This window comes from Colias eurytheme, chromosome 10 (assembly GCF_061535395.1).
Source record: "Colias eurytheme isolate Ceu_HAF_F1 chromosome 10, ilColEury1 Martin Lab GWU primary, whole genome shotgun sequence".
Classification (NCBI taxonomy): domain Eukaryota; kingdom Metazoa; phylum Arthropoda; class Insecta; order Lepidoptera; family Pieridae; genus Colias; species Colias eurytheme.
The window spans coordinates 8458033-8472221 of record NC_142989.1 but is presented as its reverse complement, the minus strand read 5'-3'; the positions used below and the strand labels follow the sequence as shown (position 1 = coordinate 8472221).

At 33.5% G+C, this 14189-nt stretch overlaps 1 protein-coding gene across 3 annotated transcripts; it reads left to right on the top strand.

Moving 5' to 3' along the window:
- The first annotated feature begins 308 nt into the window (after positions 1 to 308).
- On the top strand, positions 309 to 12996 carry LOC149905330 (pyruvate kinase-like). Of its 3 annotated transcripts, none has more exons than XM_090106303.1 (11): positions 309 to 466; positions 4398 to 4530; positions 6766 to 6989; positions 7605 to 7827; positions 8200 to 8306; positions 9597 to 9743; positions 10533 to 10634; positions 10986 to 11231; positions 11552 to 11774; positions 11982 to 12138; positions 12765 to 12996. In XM_090106303.1, exons 1-11 carry the CDS (start codon positions 437 to 439, stop codon positions 12775 to 12777), a joined length of 1605 nt encoding a protein of 534 aa, XP_089962429.1. In that variant the 5' UTR covers positions 309 to 436; the 3' UTR covers positions 12778 to 12996. The 3 variants fall into 3 exon arrangements, with proteins under 3 accessions (XP_089962429.1, XP_089962430.1, XP_089962427.1); XM_090106304.1 differs by lacking the exon at positions 309 to 466 and adding an exon at positions 1732 to 1825; XM_090106301.1 differs by lacking the exon at positions 309 to 466 and adding an exon at positions 3088 to 3303.
- Positions 12997 to 14189: the final 1193 nt, after the last annotated feature.

Here is a 14189-nt window from a genome sequence, read left to right as displayed (position 1 = left end):
TATCACAAAAATATCATGTCAGTAGGTGAGTAACTAATAAAAATTAGAACAAAATTTGTCTCATTACATGTTTCATACATTGATATTTTGATACCTACCTACCTACTAATATATTAATTTGGAGTCTACGGTTTCTTGATTTATTATTAGGTCAAATTAATTGTAGTTACCTAGGTACAAATGTTATTAGAAAAATTTAGTGCAAGTTGAAATCTTTCTTGATACATAGGCACAAAATAATATGCCCTAGGTACATATTACACGAATTGTATATATGCGTGCGGGAGGGGTTAAGTTTATTGACATTTCAATAAGATAAGTGCAAACCGAAGTTATCTTGCATTTGAACTAAACCGGTCATATAGAGGTTTCGACGTGTTATGAATCAGTTGTGTGGACTGTGTATTTTAAATATATTTTTTTAATAAGAATCAAAATGAAAGCTATAGTGCGGGACGGGATAAAAGTAAGTTTTCATACATTTTTCTTACCTAAATAAATCAGTCAAAAATTAAAATAATACACCGCCTTTTTAACTAGGTCAATAATTTAATGTGAATTTAATTTACCTTTTGAATAATGAAACAAAAATCTGTAGGTACCTACTGTAGGACTTAATTATAATAATATGTACCTATTTTTTTTGCTAATTGTCAACTGTCAGAAAAAATCGATATTCGAATAATAATCGATGTTTTGTATTTTCTCCTTTCTTCATAGGTTATAAACATTTTTGTAAATATTGTGTTATATTTTAATTAAGACAGCATAAAAGAAAAACACATAAGAGGTCAATATTTATTATTATTAAAAAGTCATCTAGATAGCTAGCGTAGAAATGAACCTGTACCTCTGACATTGCAATGACCTTTAGAATTCCATAGAGTTGCTGTCAAACTTCAAAGTAGGAATGGGTCGTCGACGCATTTTTCATCAACGAGACTAGACCGTTAAATGTCGTTCATCAACTAGTCGATCAACTAGTTAAAATCTTCGACTAGTCGATGTGTAAACTGAAACGAATTGACACGGTCGACCGACGCGCGACGGTATTGGTAATCGAACGTTCGTTACCTTGAACTGAGGTCTACACTCTACCTACATGTAAAATTCCACATTCTTACAACGAAGTTATTACGAATTATAGATTTTCAAAGAGTTCAATGTCAGGGTTGTCTCTAGTAAAGAAAAAGTCAGAGTTGTTTTTTAACAATTACATATATAGGTATTTATCACCAAGTTTTTGTTTATGTTTTAACTTGTCGTTTTAAGTCGTTAGTTATAGTCGATATTTTAACATTATTCAATATATTATTATAAGTAGGTAATCCTTATGATATGTAATAAATTAACTGAATAAAAAAATATCTTAGATTTTTAAGACAATTCAATAATATCAAATTAATACAAATTAATCTCCTTTTTTTTCAATATTTCGAGCATTGATCATAGTAATCTCATTAAAAGTCAAACGGAATTAACGGTAAAAATATTGAACTATCAACTCGCGACGCGTCGAGCCGTCTACGACGAGTCGTTTAGCCGTCTACGGTGGACTATTATACGGCCACGTCGAAGAGTTAACCGTCGCGGACGCGTTGACGATCGTTTCGACTCTTTTGTTTAGTCGTTGAATTCAACTAGTCCGTTGATGAACGATGGACTAGTCGAATCGTTGAGTGTACATAGACGGTTAATTTAACTAGTCCGTTGATTCAACGCCCATGCCTACTTCAAAGTAGGTATTCGGAACTTTCGAGTTTCGACTTTCGACGTGTAATTGTAGTTTAATTTTTAAAGACAAAATATGGCATCGATGGAAATAGTAAGTTAATTATTTTATGTTTGGCTCTAATGTAAGTTTTATGACTCTGGTTTATTTAACAAATGAGTTAAAATATATTTAAATTGTTAGGTAAATACTGAATCATCAGGTGATGCCGGTCAACCCACCATCTTTAATCATAAAGTATCCTGTCCAGTGTCCTGTTTATAAAATATGATTCGTGCAAACTGCTAACTGAGATATTTTTGTTAAGGGAAAGTCTATATTAGTTTCATAGATTACCTACCTAGGTATTTAAATATTATTTTCAATTAAAATCCTACCTGTAGGCTGTAAGTACGTATTTGATTACGTGCATCGGACTTCCTAATTAAGTGGGTTTTCATAAATAAAGGAATAAACATGAACCAAAAAAGTACCTAATCCTCAAATTGTAAAACAAAAGGTTTTGTTTTTGCTTTATAATTTGACCCTTAAAACAATAAAATATATTCAAGCAAAATACATACAGTTTTCCCACTTGCAAGTTAGGTCGCCCGCGCCGGCGCAATGTTCCGAAGGTTTTCAACACAGAGCTGAGCAAGTAATATGGTTTTCAATACATTAAAATACAAATAGGTAGGTACTAAGGGTAGGTAAATAGAAAATAAAAGGGCACAAAACGGAAGTGTTGTCATGGAAACAAACAAAAAGTCAAATGTAGGCCCTGCTTTGAAATTTGAAGCAATCTATTATCTAACTTCTTTTGCTAGTAAGTAGAACTAATTGAACTACTTTTTCTTCTAACATTAGTGTTAAATACTTACACGCAATAATAACTAAAATAAAATACCTATATACTTAAATACTGTTGAATGTTGATTGCTCCGAGTTTAAAAATAAAACTTTGTAGACTGTAACTTTTACTACACTGAAAGCACACTACCTATAATGTAAAATTATAGTAAGCAAGCTTCTAAATGTTCTAGGGTTTTTTACGGGATATTGGAACGTGTTGTACCAACTCACAAGGAATGATTACATTTACATTAAATAAATATTAGTTAACACTAACATCAGTTTGGCAAACCGACAGTTTGTTTTGGTTTCTGGCACACCATCAAAGTTTAAAATTAGACTATATTATATTTTAGCAGTTAGCGATATTTTTAATGTTCGTTCATAGTTTTTAAGAACTTAAGTCAAAGCCATTAGCCACGACAAAGCAAGTAGGTTGGATAGGGCTTCCATTACGGCTAGGGCGAAGGGTCGTAATTTGAAAAGGGGAGAAATAAAAATTGTATTGGTTCGTGTTTCTACCCCGCGTCACAACTTTGATGCGCGCGCCAACTGTCGTGATTCGACGTTCAATACGCAAGTCCGTATTTCAATGCGGCCGAGAGAAGTTTTCTACGCTAAAGGGCAGTTCAAGATCATATGCACCGTCGGTTTCACCACTTGCGAATTTTCAGAGAGGTGTCGTTAGTAACAATAGTGTAAAAATGGTTTGGTGCACAATTTACGATGGAAAAACAGAGGTATTGAACACCACAGTGATAATTATTAAGCCCATTAGTACAGTAACTTTTCGTATTTCAAAATGTAGCTACTGACATTTTAAAAAAGACTTGAAAGTTTTTTCAGCAATTTGGGTACAATTGTTACATTTCATGTTTCACTTTCATCTCAAGAATAAAATATCCCAATAAGACCTGGAAAATGTATAAATAACTAAAAAGTATGGCTCTTCCTCATCAGCTTGAGTTAATTTCATACAAGTAATAAGTATGTGTAGCTATTAGGTAGGTATAGTCATAAAATAAGAATATAATGATAATTTAGTATTTACATACCTTGAAAGTTGAAATTGTACATTATAATCCTTATCCATATATTTTAATGAGCACTAAGTACTTAGAAACACCACAATTTTCAGTAGTTGATCTTTCATGACTATAATTTTATATAGAATTATAACAGCAACTAATATATTTAGCACCTGAAGTTATAGACTATAGTCATAAACAGCAAGGTCAACATAAATACATTATTATCAGTTCATGTAGAGCATGTCTTAGAAATAAATGTATTCAGGTATACAGTGTTGTATTGAAATTGCTAATGAAAAGAAAAAAATAATGTACCTAAATAGAAGACTATTCTTATTTCTAACATAGAGATAATATGTACTACGTACTACATATTATCTCTATGATTTCTAATTGGAATCATATATTTTAAATGTTTGAGTTTGAGTTTGATATTTGATGGTTTGAAATATTATTAATAAACAATGAAATAATTTTTATCAAAACCATATTAAAACATAGGTTTTTTTTGTAGTTCTGTAATATTATTTAACTGTGTATCTTTTAGAAACTCAAGAAAAAATCAATATAATGACTCTTAGCATTATTTTTAATGCAAACATTAATTTCCAATTCCATATCTATTTCAAAATAATTTGTCAATTAAATAATATATGTATGTACTATGTACTTATTTACTTGAATTAAAAATAAGTATATTTTGATATTTTATTGATTTTTTATTTTATCAGAATAACGCATCAAACAATTTATATTTCCATTTTAATATAGTTTCCAGATTATTTATCAACTCAATATTTCAGAGTGGGTGTGAAGAGAAGCCATGCATGCAGCTGGCTGCATCAAATGCTCTCTCCAACTTGGACCACATGTGCAGCCTGGACATCGACTCCAGGGCTTCATATGTGCGTCTTTCTGGAATCATCTGTACCATTGGTGAGTGGATAAGAAATTAATAGTAGTATGTACTCTTATACAGTGGTGGTCACATAATTAAAGACACTAAGAACATTTCATACTACCCAAGACACTTATCTCAACATTTTTTTTTACACTACCATTGGAACTTGTTAAATAATTTTAAAATATTCAGGTATGTGTTGTCTAATGCTAAACTAAATTTTATCTACAAAACTCGTCGGTTTGTTAGATTTTATTCGGTTCATCCTTACTACTAGCAGTTTTAACCTAGCAAAGGTCTGGCCATATAATTAAAGACATTAGACTCGCTTATAAGAAATATAAAAAAATATTATTTTAATGAGATTATTTTTACAACACAAAATACCTGACGTATTTACAAAACATTTTTACACTTTGCAATATTTGGTTGCATGTCCTTTGGCAGTAATGACGGTTTACATCTCTTGGGCATTGAAGCAACTAATTTTGTTCAAGTTGCATCACTAAATTGGTTTCATTCTTCGGAAATGTTTTGCAAAGTTAGTCGACGTTTGATGATCGCTTTGACGCGACTTCTTTCTTTCTTGATTTCATAAGTTTTCGATCGGATTTGAATCCGGACTGTAGGGGGGCCAATCCAAAACAGTTACAGATTGGTTCCTTAACAAGCACTTCACTACTTTTGCTGTGTGCTTAGGATCATTATCGTGTTGACAAGTCCAAACAACAGGTAAATTTTCCTCTGCATAAGGGCAGCATGGATTGCTCTAAAATATACTTTACTGGAATTTATCCATGTTGCCTTCTGTCTTTTTGACAGGTCCAACACCAAGTCCAGAAAAACAGCGCCACACATTGATATTTCCACCTCCATGTATGACTACTTTTTAGAGTATCTTGGATGCATTTCCTTATTGAGATGGCGTATTACATATTGTGTTCTGACAGAATTAAACATATTAATCTTATTAGTTTCATGCCAAAACAGCACATGTTTCCATTCTCGTTCAGTCCAGTGTTCGTATTTTGAAGCAAAGTGAAATCTTGCCTTCACATTTTGTTTTTTCAAAAGTAGTACTTTACGAGATACTCTTCAGTGCAAGTTTTCCTCACACAGTCTCCGTCTAATTGTCCTTGCAGACACCCCCATCAAGCCTGCTGCACCATACAACTCTGAACTGTATCAGTTCCGACCCTTTAAATGGATCTTTTTAGCCAACAACAACATTTTTGAACCTTTCGGCCGAGTAGTTTCACTTGGTTTTGCTTTTCTGAGTACGTTTTCGGTCGTGTGGAACATCTTGACATGTTTAACCCATTGACCACCGTAAGGCCCGATCGGGGCGCGACACAATAGATTTTCTATTGTGTCTGTGATTCCGAGGACTGATGGATTAATAGCATTCATAACCATATCCTTGAAACAGTTTAATTATCATGGAAGTTAAAAATATTTTTTCTTGTGGATGAGTTGTAACTCTTGTTTTTACCCATAATAATTGATATTAAAACTATTAAACGTATGAATTTTAATTTTAAAATTTAAAAATACCCAAAAAAATTATAGAGTGTCAACGATTTATGAAATTACGCGACAAAACTAAGTAAAGCAAAATACTGTTTCTTTTTATTTATAAAAAATTATAACTCATTTCTTGTTGTCTTTAATTATGTGGCCAGCTACACGTACGTTAACAAAGTTTGTGTTACATTCCCACAGAGAGCAAGTGTCGAAACTACCAAGGAATATACCTATTTTTTGTCCCTCATTTTAAAGAACATATTGTCCTGTATGGTTTAATAAAAATAATACTAGATTAAATACCTTTTTCAGATAATTGTACTTCCTAATGTAAATATTTTATGGTCAATTAGGGGGTGTCTTTAATTATGTGACCACCACTGTATGTAGATGTATTTGTTTGTAGCAAGGTCTAATGGATGTTGTGACGCTATAATGGGTTATCATGTTACAGTAGTGGGCTTATAAGCATATATTATTGTATTTGATTGGATAAAATTACTGCACTAAAGTAGTATTACACTATAAAAATCAATATAAGTTAGAATTAAAATCACATTATCATAAAAGTAACGAATATTGAATGGTACAATTTTAATTACTCCAAAAGAAAAAATCAAGGGATGAAAATTGCACATTTTTTACATATTTTGTAAATCAATTGATCAATATCTATCTTATCTTCCAATAACACATTCAAGAAATTCGATTTCAACTAAATATTTATATTTTTTTAATCTGAACAGGGCCGGTATCCCGCAGCGTCGAGATGCTAGAGAAAATGATGGAAACAGGCATGAACGTTGCCCGTATGAATTTCTCGCACGGTTCCCACGAATACCACGCAGAGACGATCCGCAACTGCAGAGAGGCTGAGAAGAATTACAGCAAGAAGCTCGGTATGCCTTTCTCGCTGGCTATTGCTTTGGATACTAAGGGACCGGAAATCAGAACTGGCCTTTTGGAAGGTGTAAGTATGCTGTTGTTATTGTAATGTGGCTAATATCTTGGTCGCTTTGACTTTGGGCGTTGATGAGGTTTTACAGCAGAGTATAAGGATTTTTTTGAAAGTACTTGAAAAAAAGAACAAAAAAATGTTATCAAAAAGTCCAAGTAGACATTAAAAAATTGTGCATTGAATTATTATATATTGTTGATTTGTCCATGCTTGTCAAATTGGAATTACGTTACTTCCCCAACCATCAATTTTACAATTATGGTAATAAATGTACTTATCACTAATGTTAATTTATTAGAATAGCTATGTAAATTCATGTGCTCATTATTGATTGGTTGTTCAATTATAAATAAAACATGGACTTGCATACATAATATGAAAAAATTAAAAAAATGCATTTTCATCTTCTACTCTAATAAATAAATAGAAATTATTGGTTTATTATATCTTAAATCTTATAGGTTTATGAATTCTGCAATAACTATTTCTCTAGAAGATATAATATCCGAATAAATACAACAGGACAATTAATTTGTATTATTTCTTTTACTTCTCTGATAATAATGCTTGGCTCAGTTTTTACAATAGAAGAAAACAGGATGGTCACTTATTACTTTTTACATACAGGGTGGTTCCGCGGAAGTAGAGTTGAAAAAGGGCGAAACTCTCAAACTGACAACCGACCCGTCCTACCAAGAACGTGGCAACGCGTCCACCGTGTTCGTCGACTACAAGAACATCACTAACGTAGTGAAGCCCGGCAACAGGATATTTATCGATGATGGTCTCATCTCTGTTATCTGTGCGTCATCGACAGCTGATACTTTGGTCTGCACTATTGAAAATGGAGGTGGGTAGTTTTATATATGTAGGGAATCTTATATTCAACATCATCACAAAGCTCACAAGCTTCACAAGAAGCTGTGATTCACCTATGGGATAATAATTAAATAATAAACTTAACTCAAGTTGATTCAGAATTGCATTCTATATTAGTCCTATATAGTAAGATTCATTGCATTCTATATAGCATTGCATAGCATGCATTCTATATAGTAAGATTGTTCATGGGTGCATTTATAGATTTTATGTATTTTTAAGTCCGAAAACGATGACTTTTTCAACTTTTAGCAGATTTTTTCTTTTTCTTTTCAAATTATATAATAATTGTATGTTGTTACTTCCCAAATACAAATAATAAAAAATATTCCTATGTATACAGGTATGCTTGGATCAAGAAAGGGTGTGAACCTCCCCGGCCTGCCTGTAGATTTGCCAGCCGTCTCTGAAAAGGACAAGTCTGATTTGTTATTCGGTGTTGAACAAGGCGTAAGTATGATTAATTAGTTAATTGCTATTAAGCATTGTCAAACTTTTATTGAAAAATTTACTGTTAGGTTTACATGTAGTGACCATAAATTATCTATGAAGCATATATTCCATAGGCATTTTGCATCGCTATATTAAATCTCATTTGTCCTACAAAATAAAGATTTATACCGTCTTCTACTTTGTGTCAGAAAATTTTAAACTTGAAAAAAAATAAACAATCCTATTTATCTAGCTTACTTCCGGCAAACAACATACAATCTATATAATATATTATATAAAACTCAAAGGTGACTGATATAGTGATCTATCAAAGCACAGCCCAAACCACTGGACGTATCGGGCTGAAATTTGGCATGCAGGTAGATGTTAGGACGTAGGCATTCGCTAAGAAAGGATTTCCCGAAATTCTTGCGGGAACGGGGAAAAACAGGGATGCACGTTCAAAGTCGTGGGCGGAAGCTAGTTTGCAATATAGTTTCAGTAACAATTCCACAATCAATACTTTATCAAGTATTTTAATAATAAATAAACCTCGCTAATCAATATCATTGCCTGACATTCTATTCGGATGAGTAGTGGTACTGATAAAAGCGTGATATCACGAGACGACAGCACGTGGTCCATAATGTAAACACGCCATATCTATACTTGTATATACATGTTTTGTAAATTTTCGATGTTAATAAGGTGTTAAAGTTTTTAGGTCAAATTACTATGTAAATTACTTGGTGATAATTTTTGTTGATGCTTGTACAGGTAGTTGAAGATTTGTCAAAGCCACGCCGGGATAAAAATTCATTTAGTTAAATAAATAAATATATTCCGGGACAATTTTCACAAACGAAACGATCTGATCCCATACTAAGCTTTTGCTTGTGTTATGGAAACCAGATGGCTGATAAACATACATACATAATTTTAAATAAATACTTATATCACCCAGACACAGAGCAAACACCTATGTTCATAACACAAATATTTGCCCCTGGTGGGAATCGAACCCACCTCTGGCTTGGAAGATAGGGCCACTACCAACCGAGCCAACCGGTCAGTCAATTAAAAAGTTGATTCTTCAAATAAATTTTATGTTTTCTATTTGTTGTTTCACATACGATCTTGATACTTGCTCATATTTTTTATAGTTTTCATAATAGTATGTATTATCTAACAAATATATACTATCAGTCTCCTTCAGATTAATTATACTAATAGTATTGAGAGTTATTTTCATGAAAGTAGATCTAAATATGAACCCAAAAGAGTTCAACTATTAATTTTTTTTCAAAGGTGGACATGATTTTCGCCTCGTTCATCCGTAACGGAGCAGCGTTGCAAGAAATCCGCGGCATCTTGGGCGAAAAGGGAAAGAACATCAAAATCATCTCCAAGATAGAGAACCACCAGGGAATGGTCAACCTTGACGAGATTATTGCTGTGAGTTAAAAATAATAAAAGTGTAATTGGGATATCGAGATGAGGATTAAAATTTAAAAATATGGAAAAATGTCGTCCATAATATAGATATGTAATATATTATCCTACTTACTACTACTATTATTAACTAAAAATATCGAATGGTGCGGTAGCAGGATGTTAGTTACACTTTAGCGCAAATACTATTGAATATAGGTATCTACTCTTAAAACGAAAAATGACTGCATTTACACAGATTTTGTTTTGGGAATTAGAATTTTTGGTAAATATAAGCAACAATTCGCCTTACAGTATAGGAGGTGAAATCTATTTGAACAAAGCCTATTATTTAATAAAACATCTGCTCTCTACCAGTTCAAATTGTATTAAATTCGGGATCACATTAAATTGCTTTATACATTTAACATTTGACACGTTAGAACTAGTTTCTGTAATGATGTACTTACTGGTTCTAAAACGCGGATGTTGCCAATTTATAGCATGCACTGACTAATGACTTTATGATCTGAATAAGGTTATTCTTCAATTGTCGCAAATTGCATATACATATTGGAACCTCAGGTTTTACTCAACTGGATCATTAAATTCTACTCTATTTTTATCTGTATTTTTTTTTCATGTAGATTAGAAATGTTTTGTTACAGAGGTTATCAGGTTAATGTGTGAACATAATTAACCGTCCAAATTTTTATAAATTTTCTTCTCTTGTGTAATATTTTTTTTAATTCTTGTATTTTATTCCCTTTTTCATCTTAAAATAACGTCTGATAATGATATTTTTTATTTCAGGCATCTGACGGTATCATGGTAGCGCGAGGTGACTTGGGTATCGAAATTCCACCAGAAAAGGTCTCCTTGGCGCAGAAGACTATGATCGCGCGTTGTAACTTGGTAAGTAATTTTTATGTTACAAATATTCTTCAATGTAAAGACGTAATATTGAAATGTATAAAAAATTATGTGTTGTTTCATATTGTATTTTAATCTCACTGCTCTTGTAAGTGTATTGTGTGTCTTTTAGGTCTATTTATAAAATAATTTGTAATATTAAGTTAATATATTATTTTCTGATGTTTTTCACACACTTACTCGTATTTTTTCCATCGATGTACCTTTTGACATATCTAATTACCAATTTATTTGAAGATGTTTCACAACCTGTAAAATACCTTATTATAAATAAATTCTTTTATACACAAATTATTCCAAAAATATCTATTAATTATGCCATTTACCTTCCAGGTCGGTAAACCAGTGATCTGCGCGACTCAAATGCTCGAGTCCATGGTGAAGAAGCCGCGTCCAACCCGCGCGGAGACATCGGACGTGGCCAACGCGATTCTGGACGGAGCTGATTGTGTCATGCTCTCGGGGGAAACGGCCAAGGGTGATTACCCACTGGAGTGTGTACTCACTATGGCCAATATCTGTAAGGAGGCGGAGGCTGCGATCTGGCATAAACAACTGTTTATCGATCTGGTTGCGCAGGTATGTTCTTTTCATGTTCCTATTGGAATATCAGTATGTAGCTTGAGTTACTCATTATAGCATCAAATATCTATCAGTGAAAGTCCCGTCAAAGTTGGTATAGCCATTACAGAGATTAGCCGGAGCAGACAGACAGACAAACATTGTAAAAATTACTATTTTGTTATATTATATACCGTATATAGATCAAGCTGCTTTTAAGTCTGTAGTAAGCTGTATTTTAGTCAGATCAAAGAAAAAACATTTTTTGGTTTTATTATAAAATTCTTTATATTGAATAATATTTATAATGTAGGTACAATCTCTATTTCCCTTTCCAGGTCAAACCACCAATCGAGCCAGCCCACTCAGTAGCGATCGCGTCCGTAGAGGCGTCCTCCAAGTGCATGGCGTCCGCGATCATCGTGATCACCACCAGTGGCCGGTCCGCATACTTGCTCAGCAAGTACCGGCCGCGCTGCCCCATCATCGCAGTGACACGGCACGCGCAAACCGCTCGCCAGGCGCACTTGTACCGCGGAGTGCTGCCCCTGGTATACGAAGGTAAGAATAACATGCCGAAATACCATCTTTTTCCATTGAGATTAGAGAGATTAAACTGATCTCATCATTAAATATTTTACTACTTTAAATTGGCTCTTCCACCCATATAGATTATTCGTATTCATTTTTTTAAACATGATATAAAAATGAATATAATAAACCTTTAACTTACATTATAAATAGAACCTCACAAACAAAAATTTACAGAGGGCGTGGCCAGCGACTGGCTGAAGGACGTCGACAACCGCGTGCAGTACGGTCTGCAGTTCGGTCGCAAGCGTGGTTTCCTGCGCACCGGCGACAACGTTGTGCTCGTTACCGGATGGAGACAGGGCTCTGGATATACCAACACTATGCGCATCATGTGAGTTACATCACACACACATGCACACGTATACAAAATTACACACGCACACGTATACACAATCACACAAACAAGCTCGCGGGCTCGGCAGAGCTTCAGCAACACCAATACTATGCGCATCATGTGAGTTACATCACACACACATGCACACGTATACAAAATTACACACGCACACGTATACACAATCACACAAACAAGCTCGCGGGCTCGGCAGAGCTCTGGTAACAACTGGTAACTATGCGCATCATGTGAATTTCACGTATACACACATTCACAAATCACATTGCACACTTATGCACAATCACACACGCGCACGTACATGGACAAATACACATATGGATACACCAACCACATGCGAATCTTGTGAATGACACCAAAGTCCACATACGCGTGCACACGAATACACACACACACACACAAACAATTATAGATATACACGTGTACGCACGCACGCAAATCTTTGGCTATATACGCATGCTACACAAAAACGAACACTCATAACTGCAAAATTTACTTTAACATTGATACAACACACCAAACATGTATAATTATAAAATTTAATCCGTTTCAGCGCTTACAAAGTTTCGTAATAATAAATTATTAATCCCATAATATTTCTTTTACAGCCAAGTGGAATAAGGAAGCTGGTTGAAAATATGCCGGTGATGAAGATATTCCTATGAAGTATTAGAGCAACCAGCAGTGATAAAAGATCTACGCACTAAAAGTGATATTATATAAGCTATGTAATGTATGTCGAAATTATGCCTAGCGTAGGAAATATTTATTAAATGCAAAGTTTATAGAACTATGAGTGTTGCGTTTGTATGTGATACTTAATAAAAGTTTTATTTCTGATTTGGTGTTTTATTGAACTTTCAATGCAGGTACGCAAGCACGTTTTAAAAAATAAGCTATATTATTCATAAAAATGTTGTGTGGTTTTATGAAACTACGGTAAAAGTGAAACTGTGCGAACGGTTTCGAACACTGCTTTGTGTCGCGCATGTCGCGTGACGGTCGGCTGCCGAGTAGGTATACCTACTCGGCAGCCGCGATACACGCGACATGCGCTACACAGACCAAAAAGTTTGAGACGATGTAATAAAAGTTTCACTTTAAAAATTGGTTGTCTGTAAAGTCGGTTTACTAACGGTTTCAAAACTATCGTTAGTTGAACGATAGTTTTGAAAGAGAATTAATTCTACCGTCTACGAAAGCTATTGGGAGCTGAAAAGCAATGCAAATTTAGCACCCCATCAATGGAATTTTGGGTCGAAAATGACCTTAATCGATAGGTCTCCGTTAGGTCCTTTAAGGTCTCCCAATTTTTTTGTTAGGTCCCCTTTAGTATTTTTATTAATATTTTTTTAAATTTTGGGTATAAAAAAAGTACACTTTAGCACCTCATCCATAGAATTTTAGGTCTAAAATGACCTTAATCGATAGGTCTCATAGGTCCTTTAAGGTCCCAAAATTTCTTTGTTAGGTCCCCTTTAGTTTTTTTTTATAAATACTTTTTTTAATTTTGGGTATAAAAAAAGTACACTTTAGCACCAAATCCATAGCAAAATTGGCGAATTTTATCAATATCGTATTCTTTATCGTTAGGTCCGTAAAGGTCCATCATTGAAATTGTTAAATTTTTATTTATTTTATTATTAATTAAAATTAAAATTATAAAATAAAACCTGTGCATGCGCACATCATACATAAACAGCGCGAAATTTAAATTGGTATCGTTTCATAATGAAATCAATAAATCAATTGATTAAAGATAGGATAGATAGATTTCACTCTTGTTCTTTTATTAAAAACCTACTTTTCAATCCAGAATTAAATTAACTGGTATTATTAGATTAGTGTCAATATTATATCTATGCATTATACAGACATATAAATGTATATAGGGTGTCACGGATTTCCTATTGGAGCTTGTAGTGTTTAATCTTCTGAATTCTGATGCTAAATAGGGTCTGATATTGATGTAGATGGCGCTAGAGTAGTTTGTTAATTATTATGATATTATAAATTTGCAGCTATATCAATAT

Bases quoted from the DNA above. Each gene is read 5' to 3' on its own strand.
- LOC149905330 (XM_090106301.1), top strand. From the start codon at position 3,103: ATGCGCGCGCCAACTGTCGTGATTCGACGTTCAATACGCAAGTCCGTA. The intron at 9,744-10,532 runs GTGAGTTAAAAA...TTTTTATTTCAG, and splicing joins ACCTTGACGAGATTATTGCT to GCATCTGACGGTATCATGGT. The intron at 11,775-11,981 runs GTAAGAATAACA...AAAAATTTACAG, and splicing joins GCTGCCCCTGGTATACGAAG to AGGGCGTGGCCAGCGACTGG.